This window comes from Neurospora crassa, linkage group III (genome assembly GCF_000182925.2).
Source record: "Neurospora crassa OR74A linkage group III, whole genome shotgun sequence".
NCBI lineage: Eukaryota > Fungi > Ascomycota > Sordariomycetes > Sordariales > Sordariaceae > Neurospora > Neurospora crassa.
In genome coordinates, this window is record NC_026503.1 from 4,906,233 (window position 1) to 4,932,969 (window position 26,737).

General features: G+C 51.3%; 6 protein-coding genes and 2 non-coding genes across 8 annotated transcripts; 3 read left to right on the forward strand and 5 right to left on the reverse strand.

Moving 5' to 3' along the window:
• Positions 1-949: 949 nt before the first annotated feature.
• Positions 950-3,498, forward strand: NCU08561 (succinate/fumarate mitochondrial transporter). The gene is made up of 4 exons (XM_957663.2): positions 950-1,225; positions 1,349-1,396; positions 1,477-2,185; positions 2,269-3,498. Exons 1-4 carry the CDS (start codon positions 1,165-1,167, stop codon positions 2,423-2,425), a joined length of 975 nt encoding a protein of 324 aa, XP_962756.2. The 5' UTR covers positions 950-1,164; the 3' UTR covers positions 2,426-3,498.
• Positions 3,499-4,601: 1,103 nt separating this feature from the next.
• On the reverse strand, positions 4,602-5,914 carry NCU14125. Its single transcript, XR_897866.1, has one exon. It is a non-coding gene; the product is annotated as a ncrg34 (non-coding RNA).
• Positions 5,915-6,713: 799 nt separating this feature from the next.
• NCU08560 (hypothetical protein) lies at positions 6,714-9,892 on the reverse strand. The gene is made up of 3 exons (XM_957662.2): positions 8,974-9,892; positions 8,270-8,897; positions 6,714-8,192 (listed from the first exon to the last, which is right to left on the reverse strand). The coding sequence occupies exons 1-3, from the start codon at positions 9,010-9,012 to the stop codon at positions 7,414-7,416; spliced, it is 1,446 nt and encodes a 481-aa protein (XP_962755.1). The 5' UTR covers positions 9,013-9,892; the 3' UTR covers positions 6,714-7,413.
• Positions 9,893-13,809: 3,917 nt separating this feature from the next.
• NCU08559 (hypothetical protein) lies at positions 13,810-16,160 on the reverse strand. The gene has a single exon (XM_011395659.1). It carries the CDS (start codon positions 15,928-15,930, stop codon positions 14,053-14,055), a length of 1,878 nt encoding a protein of 625 aa, XP_011393961.1. The 5' UTR covers positions 15,931-16,160; the 3' UTR covers positions 13,810-14,052.
• Positions 16,161-16,400: 240 nt separating this feature from the next.
• On the forward strand, positions 16,401-16,983 carry NCU14126. The gene is made up of 2 exons (XR_897867.1): positions 16,401-16,728; positions 16,811-16,983. It is a non-coding gene; the product is annotated as a ncrg35 (non-coding RNA).
• A 30-nt stretch (positions 16,984-17,013) lies between these two features.
• Positions 17,014-19,213, reverse strand: NCU16708 (hypothetical protein; the record flags this gene model as incomplete). The annotated part of the gene is made up of 1 exon (XM_011395770.1): positions 17,014-19,213. Exon 1 carries the CDS (start codon positions 19,069-19,071, stop codon positions 17,014-17,016), a length of 2,058 nt encoding a protein of 685 aa, XP_011394072.1. The 5' UTR covers positions 19,072-19,213.
• A 1,867-nt stretch (positions 19,214-21,080) lies between these two features.
• On the forward strand, positions 21,081-23,576 carry NCU08558 (hypothetical protein; the record flags this gene model as incomplete). Its single annotated transcript, XM_957634.3, has 1 exon — positions 21,081-23,576. One exon carries the CDS (start codon positions 21,081-21,083, stop codon positions 23,574-23,576), a length of 2,496 nt encoding a protein of 831 aa, XP_962727.3.
• A 2,225-nt stretch (positions 23,577-25,801) lies between these two features.
• On the reverse strand, positions 25,802-26,670 carry NCU08557 (hypothetical protein). The gene is made up of 2 exons (XM_957633.2): positions 26,480-26,670; positions 25,802-26,183 (listed from the first exon to the last, which is right to left on the reverse strand). Exons 1-2 carry the CDS (start codon positions 26,541-26,543, stop codon positions 25,942-25,944), a joined length of 306 nt encoding a protein of 101 aa, XP_962726.1. The 5' UTR covers positions 26,544-26,670; the 3' UTR covers positions 25,802-25,941.
• Between the last annotated feature and the right edge of the window lie 67 nt (positions 26,671-26,737).

A 26,737-nucleotide genomic window follows, 5' to 3' on the forward strand; every position in this document is an offset into this window, starting at 1 on the left:
GCAGTTCCAGGCCTGCCAGGTCACACCTCTCATCAACCTCTGTGGTCCGGGGGCACCACCGCTTCTTTTCCTCGAGACTCTTGTTACAGGTCGCCGGGCCACCACGGTGCTCGGCTCGGCTCTGTCCAAGATCTGCGTCATATGGAAGCTTCCGAGTTGTCCGACCTGACCGTATCGAGCAAAGTGACGGCAAGAGAACAAAGACACCACCACCTACCTGCTGGGTAGGGCCAAACCTTTTTTTGTCGTACATGTGAAGAAGAAATGACACATGCCCTCGTTACAAGTCGTTGCGATTCTGATACCTAGCCGTCGTTGTTGTTGATACCAAGCTCCATATTCTCCGCCTGCCCTCCTCTTACCATTCCTTTGAACTGAACCGCTGCTGGGAGATACTCTGGCTTTCTCCGTCGTCGTGAGCACGAGAGTGGAGTCGGATCTACCAAGGCCTACGTTTCCAAGTGAATTAACAATCCTCCCAACCACTGACTCGCGCCCAAACGGCCTCGTCCTTGGCAACTCCAGAGTGTCATACTCATCGTGTCTCGCCGCGAGTCTATCTAGATCGGATATCTGCCGGGAACTGAAGTTGTACTTCAGCATCACGTATATCTGAAAGGGTTCATCTGTTCTTGTTCTACGCTTTGTACATATTGTATTGACTGCTTTTCTCACGGCTCGCGGCAACACATTCATCCATCCAAGCCAGTTCAGGCCAGCCTTGTCTCTGCCCTTTTCCAGACACAGCTCACTGAAATTCCCCCATACCGAGCTACGTCCGGTACCAAGTTGCAGGGGTTGTTAACTTTAGCAGCTATCCCGAGACATTTTCGGCGATTTCCCTGGAGTGCCGAACTTCGCGAAGCGGACTCTCTTGTCTCCAAGACCAGCCCACAACCAACCCACCTCCATCCCTCGGTCCCTACCCCCCCCCCCCCCCCCCCCTTGTGGGTACGCCATTGATATATCCGGCAAGGCCACCCAGATCATTTGTCCCTTTTGCTCCTCCTTCTTCTCTTTTACGGGGGAATTACCACTTGATCACGCCAGAGACGGACCTATACCGACGACTTGTCACCGTTGCGCCGAACCGCTTAACACCACTTACACCGAACATCACGATCCACCAACACCACACACCAAACATATACCACAACCACAACAATGGCAACCAAAGTCAACCAGGATCCCAAGAAGCGGACTTCCGCTGCCACCAACCTCATCGGTGAGCTTCCCACAACTGGGGGAGACGAAATGAGACGGGGGGCTACTCGCGCGCAATGCGCCAAACAGTCTGGTCGCGGCGCCTTCAATGGATAAATTGGCTAACCTTTCTGTGCTAATACAGCTGGTGGTGGTGCCGGTATGATGGAGGCTCTTGTCTGCCACCCTCTTGGTAAGCAATTTCCCATTGCATGGCCTCACAGCCCCCCCCCCCTATACCTCCGACTTCGGCTAACCTCGGCATTCCCGCAGATACCATCAAGGTCCGCATGCAGCTCTCCAAGCGCGGCCGCGTGCCCGGCCAAGCCAAGCGTGGCTTCATCCGCACCGGTGTCGAGATTGTCAAGAAGGAGACGGCGCTCGGTCTTTACAAGGGTCTCGGTGCCGTTCTGACGGGTATCGTCCCCAAGATGGCCATCCGTTTCACCTCGTTCGAGTGGTACAAGCAGCTCCTGGCCGACAAGCAGACTGGTGTTGTCTCGGGTCAGGCCACCTTCTTCGCCGGCTTGGCTGCCGGTGTCACCGAGGCCGTTGCCGTTGTCACTCCCATGGAGGTCATCAAGATTCGTCTGCAGGCGCAGCACCACTCCATGGCTGATCCTTTGGACGTTCCCAAGTACCGCAACGCCGCGCATGCGCTCTACACTGTCGTGAAGGAGGAGGGTTTTGGTGCGCTTTACCGCGGTGTTTCCCTGACTGCGCTCCGCCAGGGTTCCAACCAGGCCGTCAACTTCACTGCCTACAGCTACTTCAAGAAGTGGCTCTATGATTACCAGCCCGAATATGTCGGCCAGAACCTGCCCTCTTACCAAACCACTCTTATTGGTCTCGTTTCTGGTGCTATGGGTCCTCTCTCGAACGCTCCTATCGATACCATCAAGACCAGACTCCAGAAGAGCGTTGCTCAGCCCGGCGAGACGGCATTCCAGAGAATTACCAAGATTTCTGCTGAGATGTTCAAGTGAGTAACCTTCCATTCCCTTTCCCTTTCAGCATCTCAATTACCGTGAAGGGGCAGGTTGCTGATGCAAATGCGACAAACAGGCAAGAAGGGTTCCACGCCTTCTACAAGGGCATCACCCCCCGCATCATGCGTGTCGCGCCCGGTCAGGCCGTCACATTTACTGTCTACGAGTTCCTTAAGCAGAAGCTCGAGCGGAGCGGTCCTGCTGCTTTGACCGGTGGAAGGTATGAGGAGTGATTTTGTGCGAATTGAAAACAAAGCGATGATTGTGATGACTTTACGAAAGAAGAAGATGATGATGGGTTGAGGCGATTGGGAACATTAGCCGAGGATCCCTGTCGCGCGTTTGTTGTTGTCTTTGGTGCGCTGTCACATGCGCGGATTGGACACGTTCCCTTGTTTTCCCCCACACCACACCCACACCCCCATCCCCTTGTTACGCTTTGCCCTTTTTGTCTTTTTTGCATGTGGTTTTTCCTTGGACTGTTCGGTCAAAAGACGGTCATGGTGTCGGTGATGGCGGGGAAAAGTCTCTGGTCACGGCGATTGATTGTATATACCCTTGTGTTTTGCTGGGGGGGGGGGCGCGTACCACAATGACGCATTTCGGGTGGTATCTAGTGGATTCTACTTTGATGTTTGGCTCTGTTGGCTTTTTGCATTTTGCTTGCTACTTTGACGAACCGGCATCGCGAAAACTTGACATTTTTGCAACATGATGGAAGAGAAGAACATGGGCTAAAACTGGATGATTTACACAGCACCGCTGAGGCTAAGCTCTAAGCTCTGATACTTCACGACATTGACGAGCCTTTTTTCCAACTTTTTTTTTCACGACACATCATTGCATCATTACAGCGGCGCATGCACACAACAGAGTTCGATCGTCATCATCAACCAACTTTGCATATACGCATTCAAACGCACATACAATAGGGGTACATAGCACACACAGCGCAAGGACGAGCATAGCGATCAGCAGAATGCAACTCACCACGGGACCACCCCCAAGACACGAGACGACACTGCTCAGATGAGCAAAAACGGCCGTGGTCTTGTCCCATGCCATCCCTAACATCAGCAAGCACCCCCACCATATCATCGACGTCGCGCATTCCTCATTAATTCGTTATTTATTCGGAGTTTATGCGGCGCGGCGATAGGGCAATATGGGTAAGGCTTGCTTTTATATTCATGTACATACGAGGATTCGGATGACGAACGAGAGAGATATCGAGAACGCGCGATACGAGCGGCGAAGAGGGGACTTTTTAGAAGAAGAAAAAGGCCTGGATGAATGGATGGGATTAGAGAAAAACGGCTTGAATTGGGTTTTTTTTTTCTCTCCTACCTATTTCCTTTTTGTCTTCTTCTCTTTTTGTTTGCATGGCATGGCATTAGCATTGCATGTATGGATGCACGGCTGGATGGATGGATGGTCTTCTTACAATAACACTTTTATTCGAAGAAAACTCTTTTTTCATTTTGGATTTCTTGCAATGTGCATCTATCAAGATGGTTTTTCAGAATTGGTCGGTGGAAGAGGAGGGCCTGGGCTGGTGTGAAAGGGGCGCGAAGAACATGGACTAGGTAGGATGTCAGGGAGTCCAAAGTCCAAGTCCCTGTGCTCGACATATGCAGGTACATATGTATGTACAACTCGTGACAAACAACCGTTCCTCCGTTGCGTGTTGGTATCAAATGGGTTGGGTAAGTAAACATCTGGGTGACTTCCAGGCTGAACACACCTCGGCCGAATACTGATTGTCCGATAGTAACATATATTCGTCTTGAGAGGTTAACGGGCAACTTACCTGAATAATCCTGGGGTTATTCTTCCGCAAGACATCGGAAACTGCCTACCGTTTGGCTAAAATCCCATACAAAGAAAAGAAAAAAGAAGAAAAAAAGGAAAAAGAGGGGGAGGGAAAGTTTGCTAGTGAGTGGAAGAAGGAAGGAGTCAACAGAAAACGTATATGAAGATTGAAGGAGGAAGAGAAGGGGGGAAGAAAGGAGGAAATGTTTCAACAGAATGAGTGGGAATATTGATGCTATGTCACATGAAGAACTGGAACCGAAAGGATCGAACGAGTGGGTCGTCTCAATGAAGTAGTGCAGTGAGAGATCGAAAGATTTCAGGGAGGTTTGTTTAGTTGTATTATGTATATACCGGACCCAGTGTCTTCGAACTCATCATCTCCCTCAACCCATAACTACCCCCGACTAACGATCTTTCAATACGTCTTTGGCCATCCCGCCGAGAAAAGAAGGATTGACATTGCAATAGTTTGACACGTCCCAACATCCCATCAGACCATCAGACCATTAGTACCGCTACAAGGAGAAAAAATAAAAAAAAAATTGAAAAAAATAATATAAAATAGGAAGTGCACATGTGTTGTCAATCCTCTATTTACCTACCTACCCGAAATGAACTTGTCCATCGACTGGCTCTTGGTTTTATTCTGAGTTACTCGATAGGTATCAATCACCTCGATCAAACATATCAAACTTTTTTTGAATCAAGCCAGTTGCAACGGAATCTAGAACCCCCATTCCTCATCCTCCAGACGTTCAAACATCCAAGACGGCCCGTTGCTGCGTCAACAGGTAAGACAATATCAGTTCCGTGATTCCATTGCTTCTCTCTGAACTGTCGTGTAACCCCTTCTTCGTTCCCTATTCATCAAGAAAGGGGGGGTTGAGGGTTGACTACGAGACCTGACTCATGTCTCCCGTCATTAGGTATCATGCTTCCTTTCCATTAGGGTTCTTTGACGTTGAGGGAACTTGCCATTCCATCCGTCATCGGCATATAGAACCCGACGGTACCTAGGTTGTACAACTACTTACTTACTTACCTAGTGTAAGTCAACCGCTCTTCCGTGTCACCGCCGGCTTGACCTCATTCATTCGCTAGAGGTAGGTAGGTAGGTAGGTACCTAGGTACATACCTACCACTCATCTCATGTCCTCCTTGACAGCACGCGGGGGGCGATCAGTTGACATATAGATATCTGCTGTCACTGACGTTGAGAGAGATTAACGGATACCTACCTAAGTACCTATACTGTCGTGAACTCTGACATTGACACTGATGGAAGAACGCTGACACTGACAAATCTTGTCCAAAATGCCACCTAAGTTTGTAACTACCTAGAAAGAAAGGAAGTGAGTGACTGAATCTCAGCGCCCGCCTGAATGATGATCGAAGGAAGGAAGGAGCAAGTAAGATTCCGTCCATCCCCCCCTCCCCTCTCCCCTTGTTCCTCCGTACAGTACCTAGTTTACACGTATGTAAAAGTATGTATGTACCTAGGTACTCCCATGTGCGGTTCAGGTATTTAGGTACTTGCCGATTGACAAGCTCCCTTACTTCGTGAAGGATCACTGATTGTTAGATGCTCTCGCTGTGTCTGTCCTAAAGGAGCTGATTGAAGCTGCCCGTGCGTAAGGGGTCGATATAGTACCTACCTACCTAGGTAGTATGCCTTGTGAGCTCTGCGTTCAATTTGGATGTCAGAGTACCTACATACCTCTAAGTAGGTAGATAGGAGTAGGTAGGTTATGTGGGCAGAACTCAGCTGCGATTAATTCCCACAGACAATCTCTTCGAGGATAAGTAGATGGATTTATGGAACGTCTCGGGGACGGAGACCTAGGGCCAGCCAGGCAAGTGGAAGAAAGAGAGAGAGAGAGAGAGAGAGAGGTATATCCGCGATAAAGAAAAAAAAAAAAAAAAGAAAAAAAAAACATTCCCTTATTCTTTCCTTTCCTTCCCTAAAGTTCCCCCCCCTCCTTCCACCACCCCCCTTCCGACCACGACAGAATCTCATCTTCTCAAAACCCCATCAACGGGCGGGCGTTGAACTTGCTTTGAACTTAGGTACGTACCTAGTATGATTCAAGCCACTACTTTCTTATCGCAAACAACTCAGTTGCCGATCTCCAACGTTCCACAACATTATCAACACTACCACCCATGCAAGCAGGCGAACGACATGGCGACCTAACCACCCGGCGGCGGACTACGTTGGGGCGGGAGAAGGAAACAAAACATACACCATCTCCTCATGCGTCCAGTCCTCTCTTCCGTCATCCGTCATCCGTCATCCGGGAAGCGGTAGAGGCGGGACATCGTGCATCGTGTGTCGTGCATCGTTGTTTAATGTGCAGGTAGCTAGCTAGCTGAATCTGATCCAATCAAGCCCACGTACGTACCCTATAGGCTCGCTCAGTGGAAGCAAATAAATGGTGGTGGGAGCAAATAAACAATACTCGTCTGGGCTAGAAAAACGCCTACTTGTCAGGTCTTCAAAATCGACCGTCTGACTAGCGGGCGAACCGGTCGATTTTGGAGACCTGACGAGTAGTCTGCCCCCGTGCGGTCCCGGGGGGGCGTTTCTAGTCCTGACGAGTAGGGGATCAGACAAGAACCATACTCATAGAGCTCACGATAACAGACCACAAATGACACGAGGATTCGGTTGCGAAACAAAAAAACATTTCAATTGGTATCTCCTCCTCCTCCTCCTCCTCCTCCTCCTCCTCCATGCATGCCTGCTCCCTCCCTCTGTCCATCCATCCAACTTGAATAAACCTATCCAACAATATATCCCCCGCTCTCCCCCCAACAGCGACCGACCGACATCTGGGGTCGCCCCGGAATAATATGGATGGCTGGCTAGCTGGGTATATATGATGTTAATGCAACTAACTCCCGACACAGGGATTATATTCTATGTAGACAACAGCACAAAAGGAAGATGATGAGAAACACAAAATAAAAAAGTAAAAAAAATTGAAATGATACATGATCGGTAGGCCTCGTTCATGTCCGCCATGCTCTATTTCTTAGTATGATGATGATGATGATGATGATGATGATGCGTGACCGCTGGGCGGGTATGGCTGGCTGGTTGGCTGCGTGGGTTCGGGTACGTGATGTAGATATTCTCTTTATCTACTACTCCCTGCCGAATGTGGAGTGCCGAATGCCGAGCGGTGTCTTGTCGACGATTGACTTCAGCTTTCCCTTCAAGCCCACCAACTGCGTGGGCTCCTCTCCATGTCGGCTTTCCACCCAGATTCTTCACCCAATGGACCCAAGCCAATGGGAACCTCCGCATCAATCATGTAGAATATCCAAAACATGCCTTCAACCTCCTCTGACTGTGCAGACGGATACATACGCATCTAAAACTCAAGCCATGTTCTCATACGGGCTAAGGAGGAGGCACTCTCGCCTCTCCGCCGTTCAACAAAGGCTGCGCGTGCTCCCTACTCGGTCCGCCATTCGCATACCCCTTCTCCGCCAGACCGGCCTTTCCTCCCTCAGCCCCCTCATCATCATCAAACACCTTCTTTTCCAGCCACTGCGTCGCCCTGGCGCACGCGGTATCCACCCACTTCATCCACGCCCACGCAGCAACGTACGTGACTGCCGTGAAAATGATAATCGAAGCCACCTTGTGGCCCCGGCTCTTGGGGTGCAACCAGTTGGGTTCCTTGGGCGAGCCATCCTCGTTTCTTCCGGGGTCCACCCAAGGCTGGCCCGAGATACCATAGACGATCCACATGCCCAACGTTCTAAGAATGGTGCCGTGGGTGAGGTAGACGGCAAAGGAGTGGTGGCCGAGCCAGAGGAGCAGGCGGTGCGAGAGGAGGTTCTGCAGGCTAGGCGACAAAAAGATGGAGACGGCAACGCATTGAATCATGAAGGCGCTGGTGCGGCGACCGGCATTGGACCCCCTAGGCACAATGAAGGAGCCGCGCGAGCCGTCACCGGCAGGATCGACAAGGAACTTGTGCAGGCGCAGAGACCAGGGAGCCCAGTCCTCGTGCTCGTGCGGGTAGGAACCGACATAGCCACCGATGAGGAGGAGGATGGGCACGATGACGTACGAAAGGATGCGCTGGTACTTGGCAATAAAGTTCTGGGTGGGACGGTGCTGGGAGAGCTCGGCGAGAAGGGTGCCGAGGGCGAGGTTGGCGCCAAAGGTTTCTGCATGCAGGGACGGAGGGTTAGTCAGTTGACCTATGCGGGCGCACATTGCATGTGAGGGGATGAGGTGTGCGTACCAGTCAAGGGTCCAGTGTTCAACAACCAGTAGGCGACCAAGAGGATGTGGACGAGGATGCGGTAGCGGAAGCGCATGCCAATGGTGGCGGCGAGGACAATGTAGACCTGGAAGGCTCCAATCAGCAAGGGGCGCATAGCCCACTGATGTCTGTCGTAAACATTCTCGGTAGTGGTCCAAGTATCCAGCAGGGCTCTAAACAGCCGGCGAAAGTTGGCGCCCAGAGGTAGGGGATCGGGGGCGTCGAAGCGAACCCAAAAGCTGTCGCAACGGTTGGAGGCTGTGTAGGCGCCCAAGATGGAGAGCACGAAGCTGATGAGGGTGGCGATGACGGCCGGAAGGACCAGCCTGGGGGGTCGTCGGAAGGCGGACCGGGCGACGGTCATGAGGGAGGCCGACTGGTTCCCTTGTTGGTATGCGAGCTTCAAGGGCTTGGCGGCGCAGACGAAGCCGGTAAGGAAGGCGAAGATGGGAACGCCGAGACGGCCCTGCCAGGGAATTCGGAGGTATGGAATTTGCAGCAACCTCGGGGGCCCGTCCTTTTCATCGGCCGGCCAGAAGAGTGGGAAGTCCAGCGCTCGGGCAAGATGTGTCGAGATAACGAGGGCCGAGGTGATGCCGCGGAGGCCCTGTGCAAAGAAGAAGAAGGGTGGTCAGCAAGGTACTTGAGCCGAGGGAACGGGAACGGCCATGATGCCTACTTACCTCGACCCATTTGATGTTCTTCTTGCTCTGAGCGCTCATCGTGAGGGATGAACGTCCAGAGACGCAAGTGGCTGGTTCTACTAAGTATTAAGAGGCGGTGTTGGTGTGTCTGGAAGCTAGAACGGTAATGTGGTGACCAGCTCCGATGTATGTAGGTTCGGAAGCACAAGACAGCGGCGTCGTCAGGCTTGTTTCGGATTCCCGGGGTATGGATGTGTCCGATGCCGTGTGCCAAACCAGCAAAACGTGAGGCCAGAGACAGAAACCAAACAGGATAAAATGGAAGATGAAGAAGAAAGAATTACGGCCGGAGATTAAAAGAGCTGAGACGGATAAGGCAAAGTCGGGAGTGGTGGTGAGCGGAGAGACGGGACCGGCAGAGCATAAAATGTTGCGGATCGAGGTACACGCGGCCTGGCGGAGCTACCTAGGAACGAACCAACGGGCTAGGGATAGGGGGGGTGGGCGCTATCGAGGACGGTGCTGTAGGCGTAGGCGGGGCATCGACAGGCGGTCTCTCTGGTGTGTCCCGTCTTTTTACTGCCGTCCGTACAAGTCGTCGTCGTCGTCGTCGTCGTCGTCGTCGTCGTCGGTCAGTTGATCTCGGTTGTTTCTATCGAAGGAGTGGCCGAACCGAACGAGGTCGAAGTGGTTGCAAAAAGGAAAGCGTGGTCGCGTCACAACTGGAGACCGACAAGAAAGTTGGACAGGAACAGGAAATCAAGTGAGCAAGGAGGGATGAATAATGTCCGGGGGGGTGTATGGGTGTCCACAAGGAGGGTCCTGGACATGGACTGCTTGGTGTGTGGAGAGGAACCAAGGGACTGTGTGTGTGGACCGGGGACCGACCGACCGCCGTTGAACTTTTTTGGGAATCGGGATTTTTTGGGGGAGTTTGCCGGGGGTACGGGGAGACGGGGGGACCGGGGTTTCGATGGTGTTGGTTGAATGTCGCTCCTCCGTGCGGTGGCCGTGATGCTTCAGTTCCCCTTGTATGTACTTGGTCGTACAAACTCGTTGTTGTTGCTGTGGTTCAGTTGTGTAACGAGACTGACTGGAGTTGACAAGCTGTCCAGGTCGCAAAGAAAGAAAAAAAAAAAAAAAAAGAAAAAAAAAGGGATGAATGAGTTGTATCAACCGTAATCTTAAGCCGTCATGAAGCGGTCGATATGTCAAGCGAGACGGTGGCGGATCCAGGGGACACTTTTTGAGGCCTGTGAGTCCTGCTTTGCCTGAGGTGTGTATCACTGTCGCCTGCTTCAGTTCAGTTCAGTTCAGTTGGGTTTGCTTGTGCTCAGCTGTCATTCAGACTTGGCAGAAGGGATACAGTGTACCTAGAGGTATGCCAAGAGAGGGGACTTGGTCGAATTTCTGCGAGCCAAGACGGCTGCCAAGAGTCCAAGCATCATTTACCCACCAAGTCTTGGCCACCGCGGTTGCTGGGCATGGTCGGTTGCATCTTGGCCAGGCCATGGCAGCGGCAGCAGGGCTTGGGGTCGCAAATGGCGGGCAGCATTGGATCGCAAGTTGTTGTCGATTCGATGGTGAGCGTGCTGGTGATGTGATGGTTTTCTCACCGACTGGACATGACGGGTGACTTGTTTGATGTTTTGTTTTTGGAGGGCGCGAAAAGAAGGGGAATTTTACAGTCGAATATTCTCTCATAGAATTCCCTTGGATTGTGCCAGGCACACTTAGAGGTAATGAAATGGTCCCGGCAGGCAACAACGACGAGGGGAGGTCTGAGTGCTGTGTTCCTTGCAGTAGTAGTGGTAGGTAGCACAGGTACACTACACTACAATCCAGCAGGTTAGCAGGTACACTACGGGGATGCAGCTGCCCTGAGAGTTTGCGACTAATTACCACAGTGCTCTGCTCAGGTGGCGGTCTGGGCTCACACAGTGTCGTACCCCCGGCCCTTCGACTTCATCAATCAGTTCAGTTCGGTATCATTTCAGACGACGAATGCTTGGCTTGGGGATTCGTCAGCCTTTTGGGCTTCGGGAAGCCTTCCATCAATCACAACTTGGAAAGGATGCCGTCCTTGCCGGTCCCACCAGGGGAGCATAATGCTGCTCAAGAGACCGACCACGCCTCACTGTTGCTATTCGTGGGGGGTTCCATCGTTCCACGTTGACGGGAGGGAGTCTCCCAACCCCAGATTTCAGTCCTCTGTCTACTGTAGTATGTATCATCCCACTTAGTTTGTATGAGTATCTCGACCAGCAATCGCTTTCTCAATCACATGTGTCACGGTCGGTTAACAAACAATCCCAAGTGACAAGACTACCTACCTACACAGCACCGCATCGACAGGCGCAATTGGATCCATCATCAAACCCCCCCAAAACCCTGGATAATCTGTCAGCTGTGAATAATCAATCCTCAACCCCCTATCTTTCTTTTGCCCATCATTTTCTGTTTTCCTCAAATGGACAATGGAAGCGGAGGTGGAAATATCTCAGGACTATCGATCAGCGCCGGCAGAAATTCACTCAGCTGACCGCTTTACTGCATTATTGTTGGCATTCTTGGTCGATCTCAGTCCGCTTGGCGCCATGTCGTCTCCAAAAGGGACTCCATCCAAAACCCCAAATTCCCAGGAATGGATGGAATGTGAACTGACCCCCCGTCACCTCCCCGAACAACCCCCCACCCCGGGCCGCGTAACCGACCCCACCAAGTAGCTCATCAAGGTTACAGCCAATCTTCCAATTCAGGAACCACCCATTTTCTCCCCCTTTTTTTTTGATTGTCCGGGAGTTTATTCCATCTTTTCATAGAGGTTTCAATTACAACGGGCGTTGCGTAGGACTTATACAATACCTACACTGGAGATGCGGGGTTTTCAGTGCTCACGGGCAGTTCATAGATCCTCTTTCCAGAATTCGGGCCGGTGACGTGCGGAAAAAATTAACAAAAAAGGAAAAAAAGTCCCAAAGCCTTCGGAAAGTCGCAAATCCTCCAACAACTTGAAACCGCAGCCGCCCTGGTCCGGAGATTTCGATATCCGTCCGAGTGCAAGCATCTTCCCATCTCACCTATGCGTCTCGCACGACACACACACACAACCCAGAGATCAAAGACAATGAAGCTGGCGCTTGGCTTTGCCACCAACTCTACTATGTACTATGTACACTACTATACCAACGGCCAAAACAAAACAGCCGCCGCCGGGGAAGCATAGGTATAGCATACCATTTGTACCCTTGGCGCTTACCATTCACCAAGCAGTCAGCACACCACAAACAGGCAAACAGGCAATTAGGCACGCGACCAACCATGAACATGCCATGCCATGCCATGCCATCCATGTGCGGGATGGATGGATGGATAGATGCCACGCTTTTCCATGCCATGCTACATACATATGCCTCCCATGTCTCGCCTCCCTTTTTTCTTTTCTAACGTGCCAGTGAAGAATTGAACTAGCTATAACATAGGATGAGATCATCCCTCCACATCCGGAATCCTTTTTCTCAAAGTCTCCCCCGGAGGTTTAAGGTACTCACCGTACACTATCTCTACACTGGGAAATTTTTTTTTATAAAGATATGATATACGTACGTAAGCAGCACTTGCCTATTTTGTTCATCTGATACATATATATATATATATACATTACAACACCTACCATATCCCAGAGGTATCCATCCATGATCCCCGTGTGCCATAATGGGATGAAGGATTCGCCTTCGCCGCCGATACAGGATCGAATTATAGAGAAAAAAGATTTATGCAACACACACTCACAGATCCGCGGAGTTTCATATACCTACTACACACATCAATGCTGCCCGGTTTAATTGGTTTTTACATGTTTTATTTTTATTCGTCAGATGAAGACTTCCATGCGATGCTAGGTAGAGGTAGGTAGGTACCTTTCAGTTCACGCACAAGCAACTAGTCTAGACTTAAATCCCGCCTACCTACCTACCTACCTACCTATGTACCTAGGTAGGTATTTAGGTAAGCTCGCTAGGGTACTTAGCTATCCTGAGTGAAAAGTGGTAGAAAAAAAAATGTTGCTCTGCAGGTAGGGTAGGTACCACGACGACAACTACGTAGGTAGGTAGGTAATGAGCAAGCAAATCACAGGTGTATCGTATAGGTACTTACCTATTCTATCTGACGGGTGACGATGATCTAGTGGTTTTAATTGTGGTGTTGTTGACGGACGGGAGGGACGGGAGTTGGGGTCTGGGCCGGTTGTGTGTAGGTGTGTGTGGTGTGTGTGTGTCAGTCAGGCAGGCACCGCGCGCCAACTAGGTACCTATGTAGTGTAGCCCCGGTACTGAACCTACCTAGACCGTGACCGCTTTTCAAGTCACCGCCGACTGTTACAGTGAGTGTAGGCTACCATACCTACCTACCTAGAGGTACCTACCATGCCCAGTGGAAGGGAATACCTTAGGTAGGTAGGACATGGCCTCCGACTTTAGATTATGGTAGAGACTTACCAAAGAAAAATAGAGTACCCCTTCTTAAGTATAGATAATGTATTATCAACAACAGCGAAAGCAGCCATTATAGAAAAAAAAATGGAAAAAAAAAAAAAAAAAATTAAATTGTACACGTAAGAAATGAAGTCGCGGTACTTAGCTTCCTAGTACCGAAGGGGATGGTGCGCAAGCGGGGCGTGAAGCTGCACTATCTGACACTCAGTGAATTTAGGTTGAGGTGTGTTAGTGCGTTGCTTCTTGGCGTTAGGTGGACATCTAAGCCTTTCTTTACCTACCTATATATCCTGTATATACCTACCTACTGGACGGTTGAGAGACCAATATGTATGACTGCTCTTTCGATTCACTTTTTTTAGTCATTGGTATATTTCGTCTTTTTTTTTGAGCTGCTGCTAAGATGCTGCTGTACTGCCAGTATGGTATTACTTGACTTGGCTATCAATGATAGTTTAGGAAATTTGAAGGCGGGATATGGTCTGAAGCGCTCAAGTTGAAAGAGCAGTGAAGGAAGCAAGCCGTGGGTATAGCAAAGTTACCTATCTATCGCCACGGGGCAAAGAGATGGGTAGTATACAACTTCCACGTGAGCTTGTGCAAACTACTACACCTACATACCCTACTGCATCTCCTCTTCCATTTCCAAGGGCTGGTCAACCTCAACGACAAACTCCACCCCCGCCTTCTCAAACACCTCCCTCACGCCTTCAAACAGCTCTTGCACATCCGCATCCGGGCCCTTTTCATCATCACCTGGTAATATCCACGTAGGCAACGTCCTAATAAAGAACCGGAACCGCTTCAACTTATGCATCTTGCTCTCACCATGACCTGGTGGTTTTGCGTTCCTCCCCGCCACCAAAGCCAGGCCCTTCATCATCTCCAGCACCGTCTCCCTGTACCCTTCCTTTTCCCGATAATGTTCCTTCTTTTGCTTGTCCGACCAGCGGTAAAAGGTATCGAAATCATCGAGGCTGTCCCACCACCAGTCCTCCAGCGTCAGCTCGACCAGGTTGGGCGGCAACAGATCCGCCACGGGCCGTCCTTGGTGCATCATGTGCTCGCCGGCTGGCAGGTCCCCGTACAGCATGACGAGCTGGATGCACAACTTTTCCACCTCTTTCAGCTGGGGAAGGGTGGACAGCCGTCCGCCCACGCCGATGCTGGCCTCGGAACCCTGGCAGTCGAACCAGTTGAGGTCCAAGTGTTTGAGCTTCTTGCCGTATTTGGAGAGCGCTTGGTCTAGGCAGTCCTCGTCTGCTTGGGTTGCGTCCTGCGGTGGGATCCTGTGGAAGCTGTCGACCCTTCGGGGGTTCATGTAGAGCGTCTCGAGGTCGGGCGCATGTCGGAGGATCCTGCCGATGTTGCGCGGGTCGGCGACCGAAGAGTGGAGGTAGATATGCCTTGTGGGGCTCAGGTGGAAGGAGGTGGTGGGTCGGGCGAAGACATCGGTCAAGCCCTCCTCGCCGTCTAGAAAGGTAAAGAGGCCGTCGTCAGTGGATACTTCGAGGGTGGTGAGAGCGGGGAGAAGCTCGAAAAGCGGGTGGTAGTGGCGGGTCTGAACACCAAAGACTTCAGGAGGATCGCCGTCATCGGTATCGTCGTCGTCGAGCGTGGTAGGGTCCTCGACGGACGGGTCGCCTTGGAGGAGCAGAGTGGTGAGGTGCTGGAAGGGGGTGAGGGCCGCGGACTCGAGCCGGTCGGGAATCATGCTCCTGACATCTTCGGGGAGGATGGAGAGATAGCTACGACGACACTTTTCGCCCGCTTCCGTGTTGAAGTAGGACATTGTGATTCGGAGACAGCTGATCAGTTCAAAGTAATCGCGGTCATGGTCAATGGCAGGCAGCTGCAGCAGCAGGGTCTCGAGTGAGTATAGGGCGGTCATGGTCATGCCGAGTATCCCCTGGGCCATTTCGTAGTATTCGTCCGGATCCGTGCTGGCACGCCGCATTTGCAGGCTCTCGAGATAGCCGGTGATGAATACCAGCCCTTTGCCTTCCCGCCAGGTGGGAAGGAGCTTGTTGAGACAGCGCTTGGTCTTGCGAACCACCCGGCTGTTGGTCAGGGTGAGGTGGCAGCTGAGGGAGCGGGTCCATCCGCAGTAGTCTGGATTCTCGGTGATGGTGCGAAAGAGCAAGACCAAAACCTCTTCGCTGGTGATGGCGATGGTGTGGTAGAGATATGGGCGAGCAAGGTCGGCGAAGAAGTGCGAGACAAGACAGAGGTTGCGCAAGGCGCTGCGACGGCGAGTAAAGTCGTACCATGGGTCTTCGCGCACAAGCTTGTCGAAGGCTTCTGGAGCCGGCTCGTCGATCTCGGGCAGGTTGGGGATGAGATGGTCGAGGATCTGGTTGACTAGCTCGGGGGGCAAGTCCATGATGGATCTTGGCTTGGGCGAGGCGGGGATTTTTTCCGGCCGCCGGTGAGGGTCGGAATCCGTGTCGGCCATGTCGGATGCCTTGCGCTTCTTGGCCGAGCCGGGTGATGTTGACATGGCTGGTTCAGTTTCGATGATGAAAGTGAAAAGTGCCACTGGAATTTGCAACTGCGATACCGATAAGAGCTGCTGGATAGAAGGGGCAAACAATGTCGTTCCGCAACCGATAGTGAAATGTATGAATATGGAGGGCCGGGGAAAACAAGTCGATCACCGACAGCGCGCAGGAAGTGAGGATAACGTTGGGTTGAGATTGACGATGATATTGACATGGATATTGATGGCGATGAAAGACATGAAGTTCCATATGGGCAGCAAACAAAAAAGTGGATACTTCTGAGGTACGTACCTCTAGAGCACGGTGTTTGCCTGCCGGGATGGTCATTCTTTCATCACATCCATACGAGTAGGCCCGCGGGCAGGCAACTGGGCTGCAGTGTGGTCTGTGCTGCTGTACTCACTCACTGCCATGACCGACCTCATCTGCGACTTTCTTTGTTCCTCATCAACATCGGCAACAACAACCAGGCAGTGAATATCCACGACATCTCGGAGTGTTTGATGACATGAAGGAGCGACAACCGTGACAAGTCTGGTCATTTCAAAATCTGCCCGATATCATCACTTTTTCCCCTCTGCTCTCTGCCGTCTGCTCAAGTTCTCAGAAAGAGTGTGCAGTTTCTGGCCGCCGCAAGACCGACCACGGCGTCCACTTCTTCTTTTCCAAATCCACCACATTCCCATCTTGGTGTGGCTGATTTAATGTTCTTATTTACAATCCATCGTTTCCAAAACAGGCCGTCCAAGTGAGGTCTTGGTGCTTCTGACTGCCCAAACCTCGGCTGTGACGAATCTGTAAGTGGAAGCTGTCAGTCAGTTACACTACAAGATATCCTCCAAGAAGGGTTATGTGTGATTGCTGACACCAAAGATTCAGTCCAGTCATCCCACGGTAGCCCTGACTGTTATGAACAATGCCCGACAACTTCACATACGCTCACAAAAAGGTCATCATGGCACCCAACCGTCAATTTGATACTTTTATCCATTTCTACCAAGGATATCTCTACTTGCAACTTACCTTTTTCTGAACCTATTCACATTTGGACTCAATGTACCTCTACTTCACGGTTGACCAACTCAAGTTGCCTGTGCTTGGCCACCTCCCTGCTCACTTCCTCCTCCTCCTCCTCCTCCTCCTCCTCCACCCCCATCTTGACGCTTCTTGGCCTTCTTCAGCTTAGCAGCATGTTTCTGGTTGCTTTTCTCCCTGCACGGCGCACAGTAGGCAAACGGCTCTCCGTTTTCCTTTAATGGTCTAGGGATCCCTTGATGCTGCTTGCACCCCATGTTCGTACAGTAGCCGCGCTCTCGGTTGATTTCACGTATCTTGGCGTGCGTGTCTATGCATTTCTGACATTTCTTGGTGTGTTCCTTGGCTGGCTTCATTCTAACGCTCTTGCAATTATTGCAATACTGTCCCGGCAAAAGGTCCACAGGCCACTGAGGATACTCTTTTCCTTCCGCGGCAAGGCGTGCATGGGCATCCGCAGCCGTGGCTCTGGGTGGGATGCCTTCGGGATTCGCAACTCGAGGTCGCCGAGATCGTTGGGGCCGCTGGGGCCGCTGGGGCTGTTGTGGTTGCTGGGGAGCCTGCGGGTTGGTGTTAGTTTGGTTGTTGGCGGTGGCGACGTAAGGTGCGTTGGGACTGCTGGGAGGAGGAGGAGGAGGAGCAGCAGCAACAGGAGGCCAATCATCATCATCATCATCATCATCGAGCATCATGGTATCTCCAGCACTACCGAAAGGATCACCGCCAGAAAAAGAAACGCCAGCCGATGCACCATCAACAAAGGGATCATAGAGAAAGGATCCGTCCGGAAGACGATGACGCTTCTCCTCAACACGTTGACGCTTATTGCTCTCGCCCGTTTCATCCTCTCCCTCATAACGTCGGCGCTTCGGCTTTCTTGCAGCATTCGCTCCCTCCAACGCCCCGCCCGAAAACCCCGAAAGCAAACTCTGGAACTTGCGAGACAAGGCTTTGGAATTAGCCGACAGCTCAATCTCAGCCTGACCTTCTGGCTCCGGCGGAGGCCCATTCGGCGTCCATGGCCCGGCAACATCAGCTTGTTGGAACCGTTCTGCCTGCACTCCGGCCTCCATCACATCCAAGATATTGCTCCCCTCAGGAACCGGAAAACTGAACCATCTGGCCAAATAGTCCAATACCCTTACCTCCACACTCCTGTCTCCTCGACAACCATTACACATTGGAGCCCAAGGCGTCCTGTATCCGACGACCAAAGCGCCACTTCCATTGCCGCCCGGTGGTTGATAGCCTCTCACGAACCTCGTGTTCTCGGCATCATACCGGCAAGTACACCACTGAGTCTTGTCATACATGAACCATGACATCCACCCGCATGCATCGCTCAAGTAGGTCGTCAAATACGATGGCTTGAGGAGGTAGTTCTGTACAATATCCGCCACACTGCCGGTTTGGTTCAGCTCCACATAATCCGCTTGATTAGGTCGGTACCAAATTTGTCTCTCGGAGTTGGGAATAACGCATCCCACCTTGGGTGGAGCGGCACGAAGGAGGGTGAAGAGATCATGGACCGTCAACATATCATTGGGTCTCGGACGTGGAAGAGTCACAGAACAAGGATCGTCGTTGTCGTCGTCGGGCAGGTTGTCAAGAGTCTTCTTGAGACTTTCCAAAAGACCGTCAAAGTCAACAACGGGGCTGGGTTGCACCTTATTGTTTTTGCCTTGTTCCCCTTCCATGGGTGTCTTGGAAGCAATGGACCGGGTGTTGGGTGGCGTGGAAGGGGTGTTTTTAGGGGCATCTGGGTTCTGGTGCTGGGATTGGGCTGAGCCCATGGCATTGAGTGCAGCCTGCACCCTGGCGATGTTGGCTTCAATACGCTGCATAACCTCAAGGGGTATACGAGGTTGATCCTGCGGTGGTTGTAGGGGTTGTGTTGTAGGAGGAGGAGGAGGAGGAGGAAGGGAAGGAGGTGAATTAGGGTCGTCGGGGTTAGGAGTGTCGAAGGGATATGAGTCGTCCAATGCCGGATCTATCAGATCTATATCCATTTCATCGCCATTGCCCGAGTACTGCGAGTCGACGGCTTGGGCTTGGGCCGGATAATTTGACTTGGGGTCCTCGTGGTTGGGGATGTTGGGTTCCATGGTACTTGCGTGAGGTTCAAGGAAATGGGAATCTTTGCTAGGTTGGGTTGTTATAGGTGATCGCTGTCACGAAAGTGGGCGAGGCTGGAGATGATGATTTACAGCTTGCTTGCCCCTCTTATTTTCTTGTCGTTAAAACACGTCTCTTTTTCTGTCCGAGTCGACACTCAGCTGGTGCTACTGATGATTCACCGAAAATAGGAAACAGAAACAAACTCCCGTCGCTCGCGCCATTACGGCCATGGTCGCAGGTATTAAATACTTCTTTCGGCGACGAAAAAGAAGAATCGAAAAGCCAAACGTAGTTCACTCGGGCCTCTGGTAGCGAGTGTTATCAAAGAAAAAACAATGAATCATGCCCTGATCATTGAGCGCCACCCACTCGGCTCGGCCTCTTGTCCTCGGTAAAGGTTGCATTGTAGCGAAGTAAGTACCTCACAATCTCCATTGTTTACCTACCTACCTACCTGTCTTGTCATTGTTTGGTTTCCACCAGGAAAGGATCCATTGTCCTCGATCCCCGTCCCCGCGTCTCTCTTCATTGTCTGTCCATTCCCTGGTTTAGAAATCCCATCCTTTGTCGTTTGTGTCATCTTCCAAGAGCTCTAAGCTGTGCTGCTACTGTGGTTGCAAGACAAAGTAAAATCCCCTTGTCAGATACCGAGCATGAACAACCAAGGGCAAAGCTTTATCGCCTTGTCTTGGGCAACAGTGTGGTCAACGATCGCTGCTCGGCTCACGGGTTTAACTTTTCCATCTCATCATAGCACATTGAGCATTGTGTTGTCCCCGAGAGGAATGATGCTGCTGCTTCATGGAGGATTTATATGATGGAGGCTTATGTCGCGGCTTCTGTTGAGGATATATTTCAGCTACCTACCTACCTACCTACCTATCTACCTACCTACCATGATTTCCTTTGACTTTGACTTGCTTCGACACGCAACAGTGGGCGTGGCGGGCAGATGGCACACAGCGGAGGAAGATTTGAGCACAAGACCGCGAGTGAGTGATGTGTATCTGGGACTGTGGGAGGTAGTGGTAATGGCTACGAGCGGTTTTATTTAAATCAAAGTGTAGCCGTGATTTCCTTGCTCGGCCTGTTTCCTTCTCCCACTTCCTCGGCTTGATTCCTCCATCTTCTCTCTTTCCTCCGCAAGTCACAAGCTCGTTCCAAGACTTAAAAACCCGCATTCCCTTTGCTTTTCCCTATATGTGTTTCATGAGTAAATCTGATGCTGAATGGAGGCAAGCGAGGACTGGAGGTCATGATAGGTACTGGACTCGTCCATGCGAGGTTTTTCTCCTCGTCACTGAATGCCCCGTAAACTGCTCACATCGACATGTAGCAGAGGCAGACAGCATGAGTGCCGTACAATCTCGATTCTCGGATTACAGCACAGCTGGCAACGCAGGGTTACAGGTCTGGTTCATAAACCAACAGCCACACACATGCTTCTCAATGCAACTAGCAGATTCAAGGCACTGCGTTCAATGCCTGGCCTGGAATCCGGATTTCCTGATGCAATACAGTACTTGTGTGCAAGACATTACATGCACAGCACGTGCGTGCGTCTATTTCGTTAGTCAGGACCCGAACACATGGGCTTGGGGCGTAGACCTCATCTGCACATGCAATGCTGGTCGCTAAAGCTGCCTTTGCCGTTGCCTTCTTCAACCCGACCACCCATCGAACTTGCGGTTTCTCAGCGTGTCACTCTCTTCACCTGGCCTCAACTGGCACCGAACCTTGACACGAGGATTGGTAAGGTTTAGAAACCCCCATTCACTGACTCAGCAAGGAGGAGGAGCAGGCAGGTTGTTGTGTACTTTGCTTGGACAAGGTCAACCGGAATTTCCAACATGACCATCGCCTTGACCTCTCCTCAGCCTTCCACATCAGCTACCTACCAGCTTTATCGACCACATAGCTTGCAATTCAAATACATGTGAGTACCCAACAGACCCGTCGCTATCGCTTCTCCTTACTCATAGACAAGAAGACCAAGATGGACGCACGAGCAAACAGAAACGTGGGCGGACCCGGAGCAGCCCCTCGCTCGACCGCCGTCCCCGGCTCTTCTTACCTCGATAAGCCTGAGACCGACGCCAGCAAGACGCCGGTAATTGCTTCACCAATGGGGCCTTTGACAAGCACCGACACGCCTCCAAACATTGTGCATCCATATCCAACCCCAGTCAGCATATTGGCACCTCCACGCAACACCGACTCGACCGTTTCTTCGAGACCTCTGGCCAACACATCCATTCTCCCCGTTGGTGCCAACCCCATGGCCGACACAGCCAGCACCATCGCTGTCCCCGCGAGTACCGATTTCCCGCCGCTTCAACCACCACCTATCTTACTACCAGCACTACAACAACAACAACAACAACAACATGAAAGTACCCTACACCACCAGCAGGACCAATTGTTACAGCAGATAAGGCAGCAACAGCTGGAACACATGCGTCAGCAGGGACAACTGCCGTCGCAACCACGACACGCACATGGCCTAACACCGGAACAACATCAACAACTGGCACAACAACAGCAACTGCATTACTTATACCGCCTACACCAACTCGGCTTACTACCACTGCTACAACAAGGGCAAGAGAAAGGCCCGCAACGGCAACAACCACCATGCCCACATGCTCAACAGAAGAAGCAACAGCAGGCACAGCCTCAGCTGAAAGCACAGCCAGAACAACCTCGACAGCAAGGACAGCCAGAACAGCAGGTACAGCCTCAACATCAACAACAAGAACAACAGCAAAACCAGCCTCGGCAGGGACAGCAGGAACAACCTCAGCCTCAGCCGAAAGCACAGCCAAAACAGCAAGTACAGCAGGGACAGCCGGTAGAGCCTCAACAAGAAGAACAACAGCAAAACCAGCCTCGACAGCAAGGACAGCAGGAACAACAAGAACAGCAAGGAGACCAAGGAGAAAAAGAACAGCCTCAACAGCAAGAATCGCGAAAGCAGCAAGAATATCAAGAACAACAGAAACTACTGCACCTGGTGCACCAAATACAAGAACTCGAAGCACTTTTACAACAAAACAAAAAACTAGAACCACCGCAACAGCAAAAGTTGCAGGACCTACGACAGCAACTGCCACCACGACAACTACATCCCCCTTCTTCCCTCTCCGCCTCTGCCTCCTTGGTTCCCCTCCAATTCCATATCCCACCCCAAACCCAACGCTTCACCTCCTCCACCTCCACCTCCACACAAACTTCCAATCACAACCCCAATCCACCCCCCTTCTCTGGTGCCGCCATCCCCGGCGCCCCCTTCCCCATTACCGCAATCCCCCGCCTCCTCCCCGGCATCCACCTCAGCCCCGAGAACTACGACCGCTACCGGATCTTGGTTCACAACCTACGTTTCCAGCACATCTTCCGGACCGACCCCGCTCTGGCTTTGGCGTTCCATGACGAGTTCAAGACGCGCATGGAGCTGCAAAGGCTGTTGCCGGATAGTCGACCGCCGAAGCGGTTTGTGAGTGGGCGGGAGGTGCAGAGGGGGCCGCTGAGTCAGGGGGAGTGGGAGTGGGAGTGGGAGAGGGAGAGGATAAGGAGGGAGAGGGAGAGGAGGGAGGAGATGAGGAGGGAGGAGATGAGGAGGGAGGAGATGAGGAGGGAGGAGATGAGGAGGGAGGAGATGAGGAGGGAGGAGATGAGGAGGGAGGAGATGAGGAGGGAGGAAGTGAGGAGGGAGGAAGTGAGGAGGGAGGAAGTGAAGAGGGAAAAGGAGAGGGAAAAGGAGAAGGAAAAGGAGAGGGAAAAGGAGAGGGAAAAGGAGAGGGAAAAGGAGAGGGAAAAGGAGAGGGAAAAGGAGAGGGAAAAAGAAAAAGAAAAAGAAAAAGAAAAAGAAAAAGAAAAAGAAAAAGAGAAGAGGGAGGTGAGTACCTCTCGGGGACAGGGACAGGGACAGGGGCAGGGCCAGGGTACTGCCGGAGCTAGAGTTGGTGGGAGTGCTGCTGCTGCTGCTGCTGATGGCAGTGGAAGAGGAGGTAGTGCTACGGGAGGGAGTACCGGTGCCAGTATCGGTGCCAGTGTTGGTGCCAGTGTCGGTGTCAGTGCCAGTGGAATAGGGAGTGGAGATATGAAAGAAGGAGCTACGGCCACAGATATAGGAGGAAGAGCGCCGGCGGCAGCAGCAGCAGCAGCAGCAAAGATGGCGGAAGTTGGCACAAGTGTTGGTCCTCCGCGTGTTGCTGGTGAGTGGATCAACAACTTGAATGGAAGCAACAAGCGAATGGCTGCCGCTGACCCCACCGGCCCAGGAACGGAAACCAGGCCGGAGAAGAGGTCGAAAACGGAGATGAACGCGGGACAAATGAGAACGACGACAAGTGCCCAGAAACCTACCTCTACCTCTACCTCTGCCTCTACACAGGGGGCTAGAGGGGTTGTCCAGAAGACCGGGGGATCACAGAAGCCCGAGGGATTACTCAAATCGTTGTTGAAGAAAGGGACGGGAAGTAGCGCTTAGGGTGTTGCTCTGGGGTTGGATACCTGACATGCTATAGGAAGATGAAGAAAAAAAAAAGCGTTCATGAGCATTGGTTGGAAGGTCAGCGAAGTATCATCATCATTGCCTACCTAGGTAAACATGTATCTCTAAACTTCCATGGAATATTCACCCGGTGGTGCGAGAAGGGAATCTGGATAACGCAACACTTCATGTTGGACGTACTGATTCACGGCAACAGGTATTAAAGGTGGAAAGAACTATAGACAACAAGCATACATGCATGGTCTATGCTATTTGGTCGAGGCAAACGAATAAAAGTAGAGGCAGCGTTGAGACATACCGTAGCGGAAACAAATTTTACTAATTTTGTCAAGACCTCATGAACGAACAAGATGCAAAGACCGTCAGTTAACGGTAACAAAGGTCGATATAGGCAGTAGGCAGTAGGTAATAAGCACACCTACGTCAGGACAAGGAACAATGTGTGAAAGCGAAAACATTGTGCGCCTCTAGGTCAGCATCATGAGGTAGGTACACGTCGGATCACAGCACTCAATCGTCGGTTAAGATTTACTTTCACACTCGCGACATTCGGTTTCGCGTCCCGGTTTCGGGTCCAGTCTGATATGATTCGCTAGCTTCAGTACCTCTACTAGACACTCGACGAAAATGAGACGTCAAAATGCCAATATGGCCTATAGCACCTACGAATACCTATCTACTACGGAACATGTAGTAATCTCTGTTTAAATACCTGCATGGCTTTAATGAAAATGAGAAGGCAGCGGACTAACGTCAAAATAAGCATCTGCGGGTGGCAGATCTAGGTACCTAGGTAGGTAACAAAGCACTTGTCCCAACCAAGGGGCATCTTCAAAGTACCTACCAGTGCCAGGGGCGGTACATGTAAAGCTCCGTGATTGACAATCCTAGTCTAGTTGCTTACTAGAGGTACCACTGCAGACAAGCAGATTCGTATGGCAATTTGTTATTCAGTTACTTGCTCTTACTAATGATGAAAGGTGCACCTTTCTTCCCCTTCAACTGGTGAGATTGGAGCCTGCTATGTTGATTCTGATTAGGGTTGCTGCTGTGCTCGTGGGTGGTGGGCAGGGGCAGGCTTGAAGTTGCCCGACGACCCGGCGTTGGGAGAGCTGGGAATGATACATCCCCTACGCTAGAGTGTAATTGTCCTTTAAATCGATGGATCAATGTGAGATCAATTCAGAATCATTTCTCTGGGGACGATCACACATAATGTTTGGTTCGGGTAGGTAGGTATAGTTTGAAAACAAGGTCATGTCCATACAAGTTTGCTTTTTCCTGTTCCATTTTCCTGTCCTATTCCCTTTCCCATTTCCTTTCCCATTTCCTTTCCTTTTTCCTTTCCCATTTTCTTTCCCATTTTTCTTACCATTTCCCTTCCCCATTATCATAGACCCACTTGCAGCTTCATCCCTCATGATCCCATACTAATACATTGAAACCCCCCTTTTCCCAAAAAATACAGTAGTAGGTACCTTTAGGTAAACACTCAAACATCAAAATGCTCACCAATATCCCAACCCATCCTCTCCCCCCTTCTCTGCTCCTGCAGACTCGGCTGCCGATGCTCATACCTTCCATGCGACTGCATCCCCATTCCCACTCCTTCCACACCACCACTAACGGAAGAATCTGCCGACCCGACTGATCCAACACTACCCCTATGCAAACCACCAAGCTGAGGTTCAGTCCCGCTGTAGCATGGCTGGGTACCAGGGCCGTAGCCCATATCGCGTGCATGTTGGTTTACTGCTCGACGGTCTTTTTGTTCGGTCGTATCGTTTTTTGATGATGGTGGGGGATTAGTTAGTTACTGTCCTTTTTTTTTTTTTTTTTCTTCTTCTTCTGGTCTGTGTCCATTGGAAAAAAAAAAAAAAAGAAAAAAAAATTCAATGCATAGGTAGATAGGTAGACGAAAGCTAATGGGTCGCTTAAAGGGAGGTCAACAAGAAGAAGAAGAACAAGACCAAGAAGAAGAAGAACAAAAAGAATAAACAAATAAGGAAAAGAAGAACTAATCCAAAACACATAAAGGGAATAAGGTATCATTTTATTCTGTTCTTTTCTTCCTGGGGAATGAGCATCATCCCCATCCCCATCCCCATCCCCATCCCCATCCCCATCTCCTCCCCTCTGTTCCCCCCCCCTCTTTTCCCCGTTCTTCCAATCCCCCCTCCCCCTTCCCCTCCCTCTAAACCCCCAAACAAAAAAAACATCACCCGCTAAGAAGGAAAAGAAAAAAAGTCATCATTGCCAAGGATTAGGTATCGGCATCGCTCGCACGCTCGCTCGCTTGCTCTTTCAAAGCATAGAGGTAGGTAGATAACCATCGCAACGCTCAAAGACCACCTGCACCTGCAGTAGGGGCTTTCATACCAGAAGTATTTATCCCCGCCCCCGTCGACCCCACGCTCCTCTGGCCCGATCCCGGCTGCGGCATTTCCCCGACGACGTGGTGATGTTGCTGATCGAAGCCGCCGCCGCCGCTGCCTGTCAGCGAAGGATGGCGGTCGGTGAGGTTGGGGTTGATGTTGAGTGCGTGGGATTGTGAAGAGGAGGAGGATTTGTTGAGGACTTGGGCTATTGCGTCCATTATTTTGCGTGTTAGTCTTTGATATTTGATCTGATATGGGTTGTTTCTGTTGGGTGTTGGTATGGGGGATTTGGGGTTTGGGGCTTGGGGAATGCGGATCTGGAAATTAGAAGGTGGTGGTGGATGGATATTGAATGTGATGTGGGCGTGATGGGAAATAGTTGATCACGGAGAAGAGGGGAAGGTCAGGAGGGGGAGGGCACGGATATGAGAAGGGGGAGAGGGGAAGAGGAGAGGAGAGAAGAGAGGAAAGATAGAAGAGACAGAGGAGAGAGAAACGTACGCTCATCCTTGGGGTTAGTAGCCTTGTCCATGCCCTTGTCGAGAGCTCTCTTCACGGAGTCCATTTTCGTTTGTAGATTTCGATGATATAGACGTTGCTGTGGCCGTTTCTCTCGATAAGCAAGTTGTGTTGTAGGTTGATGCCGCGAATGGACGGAGGTCTTCTTAAAGTTGGGTGATTCGATATGCAAGACTTATCCAATACTACCGAACCATCCAAAAAGGATCGAAGAAATATATATGCAGGAACATTTAGTCG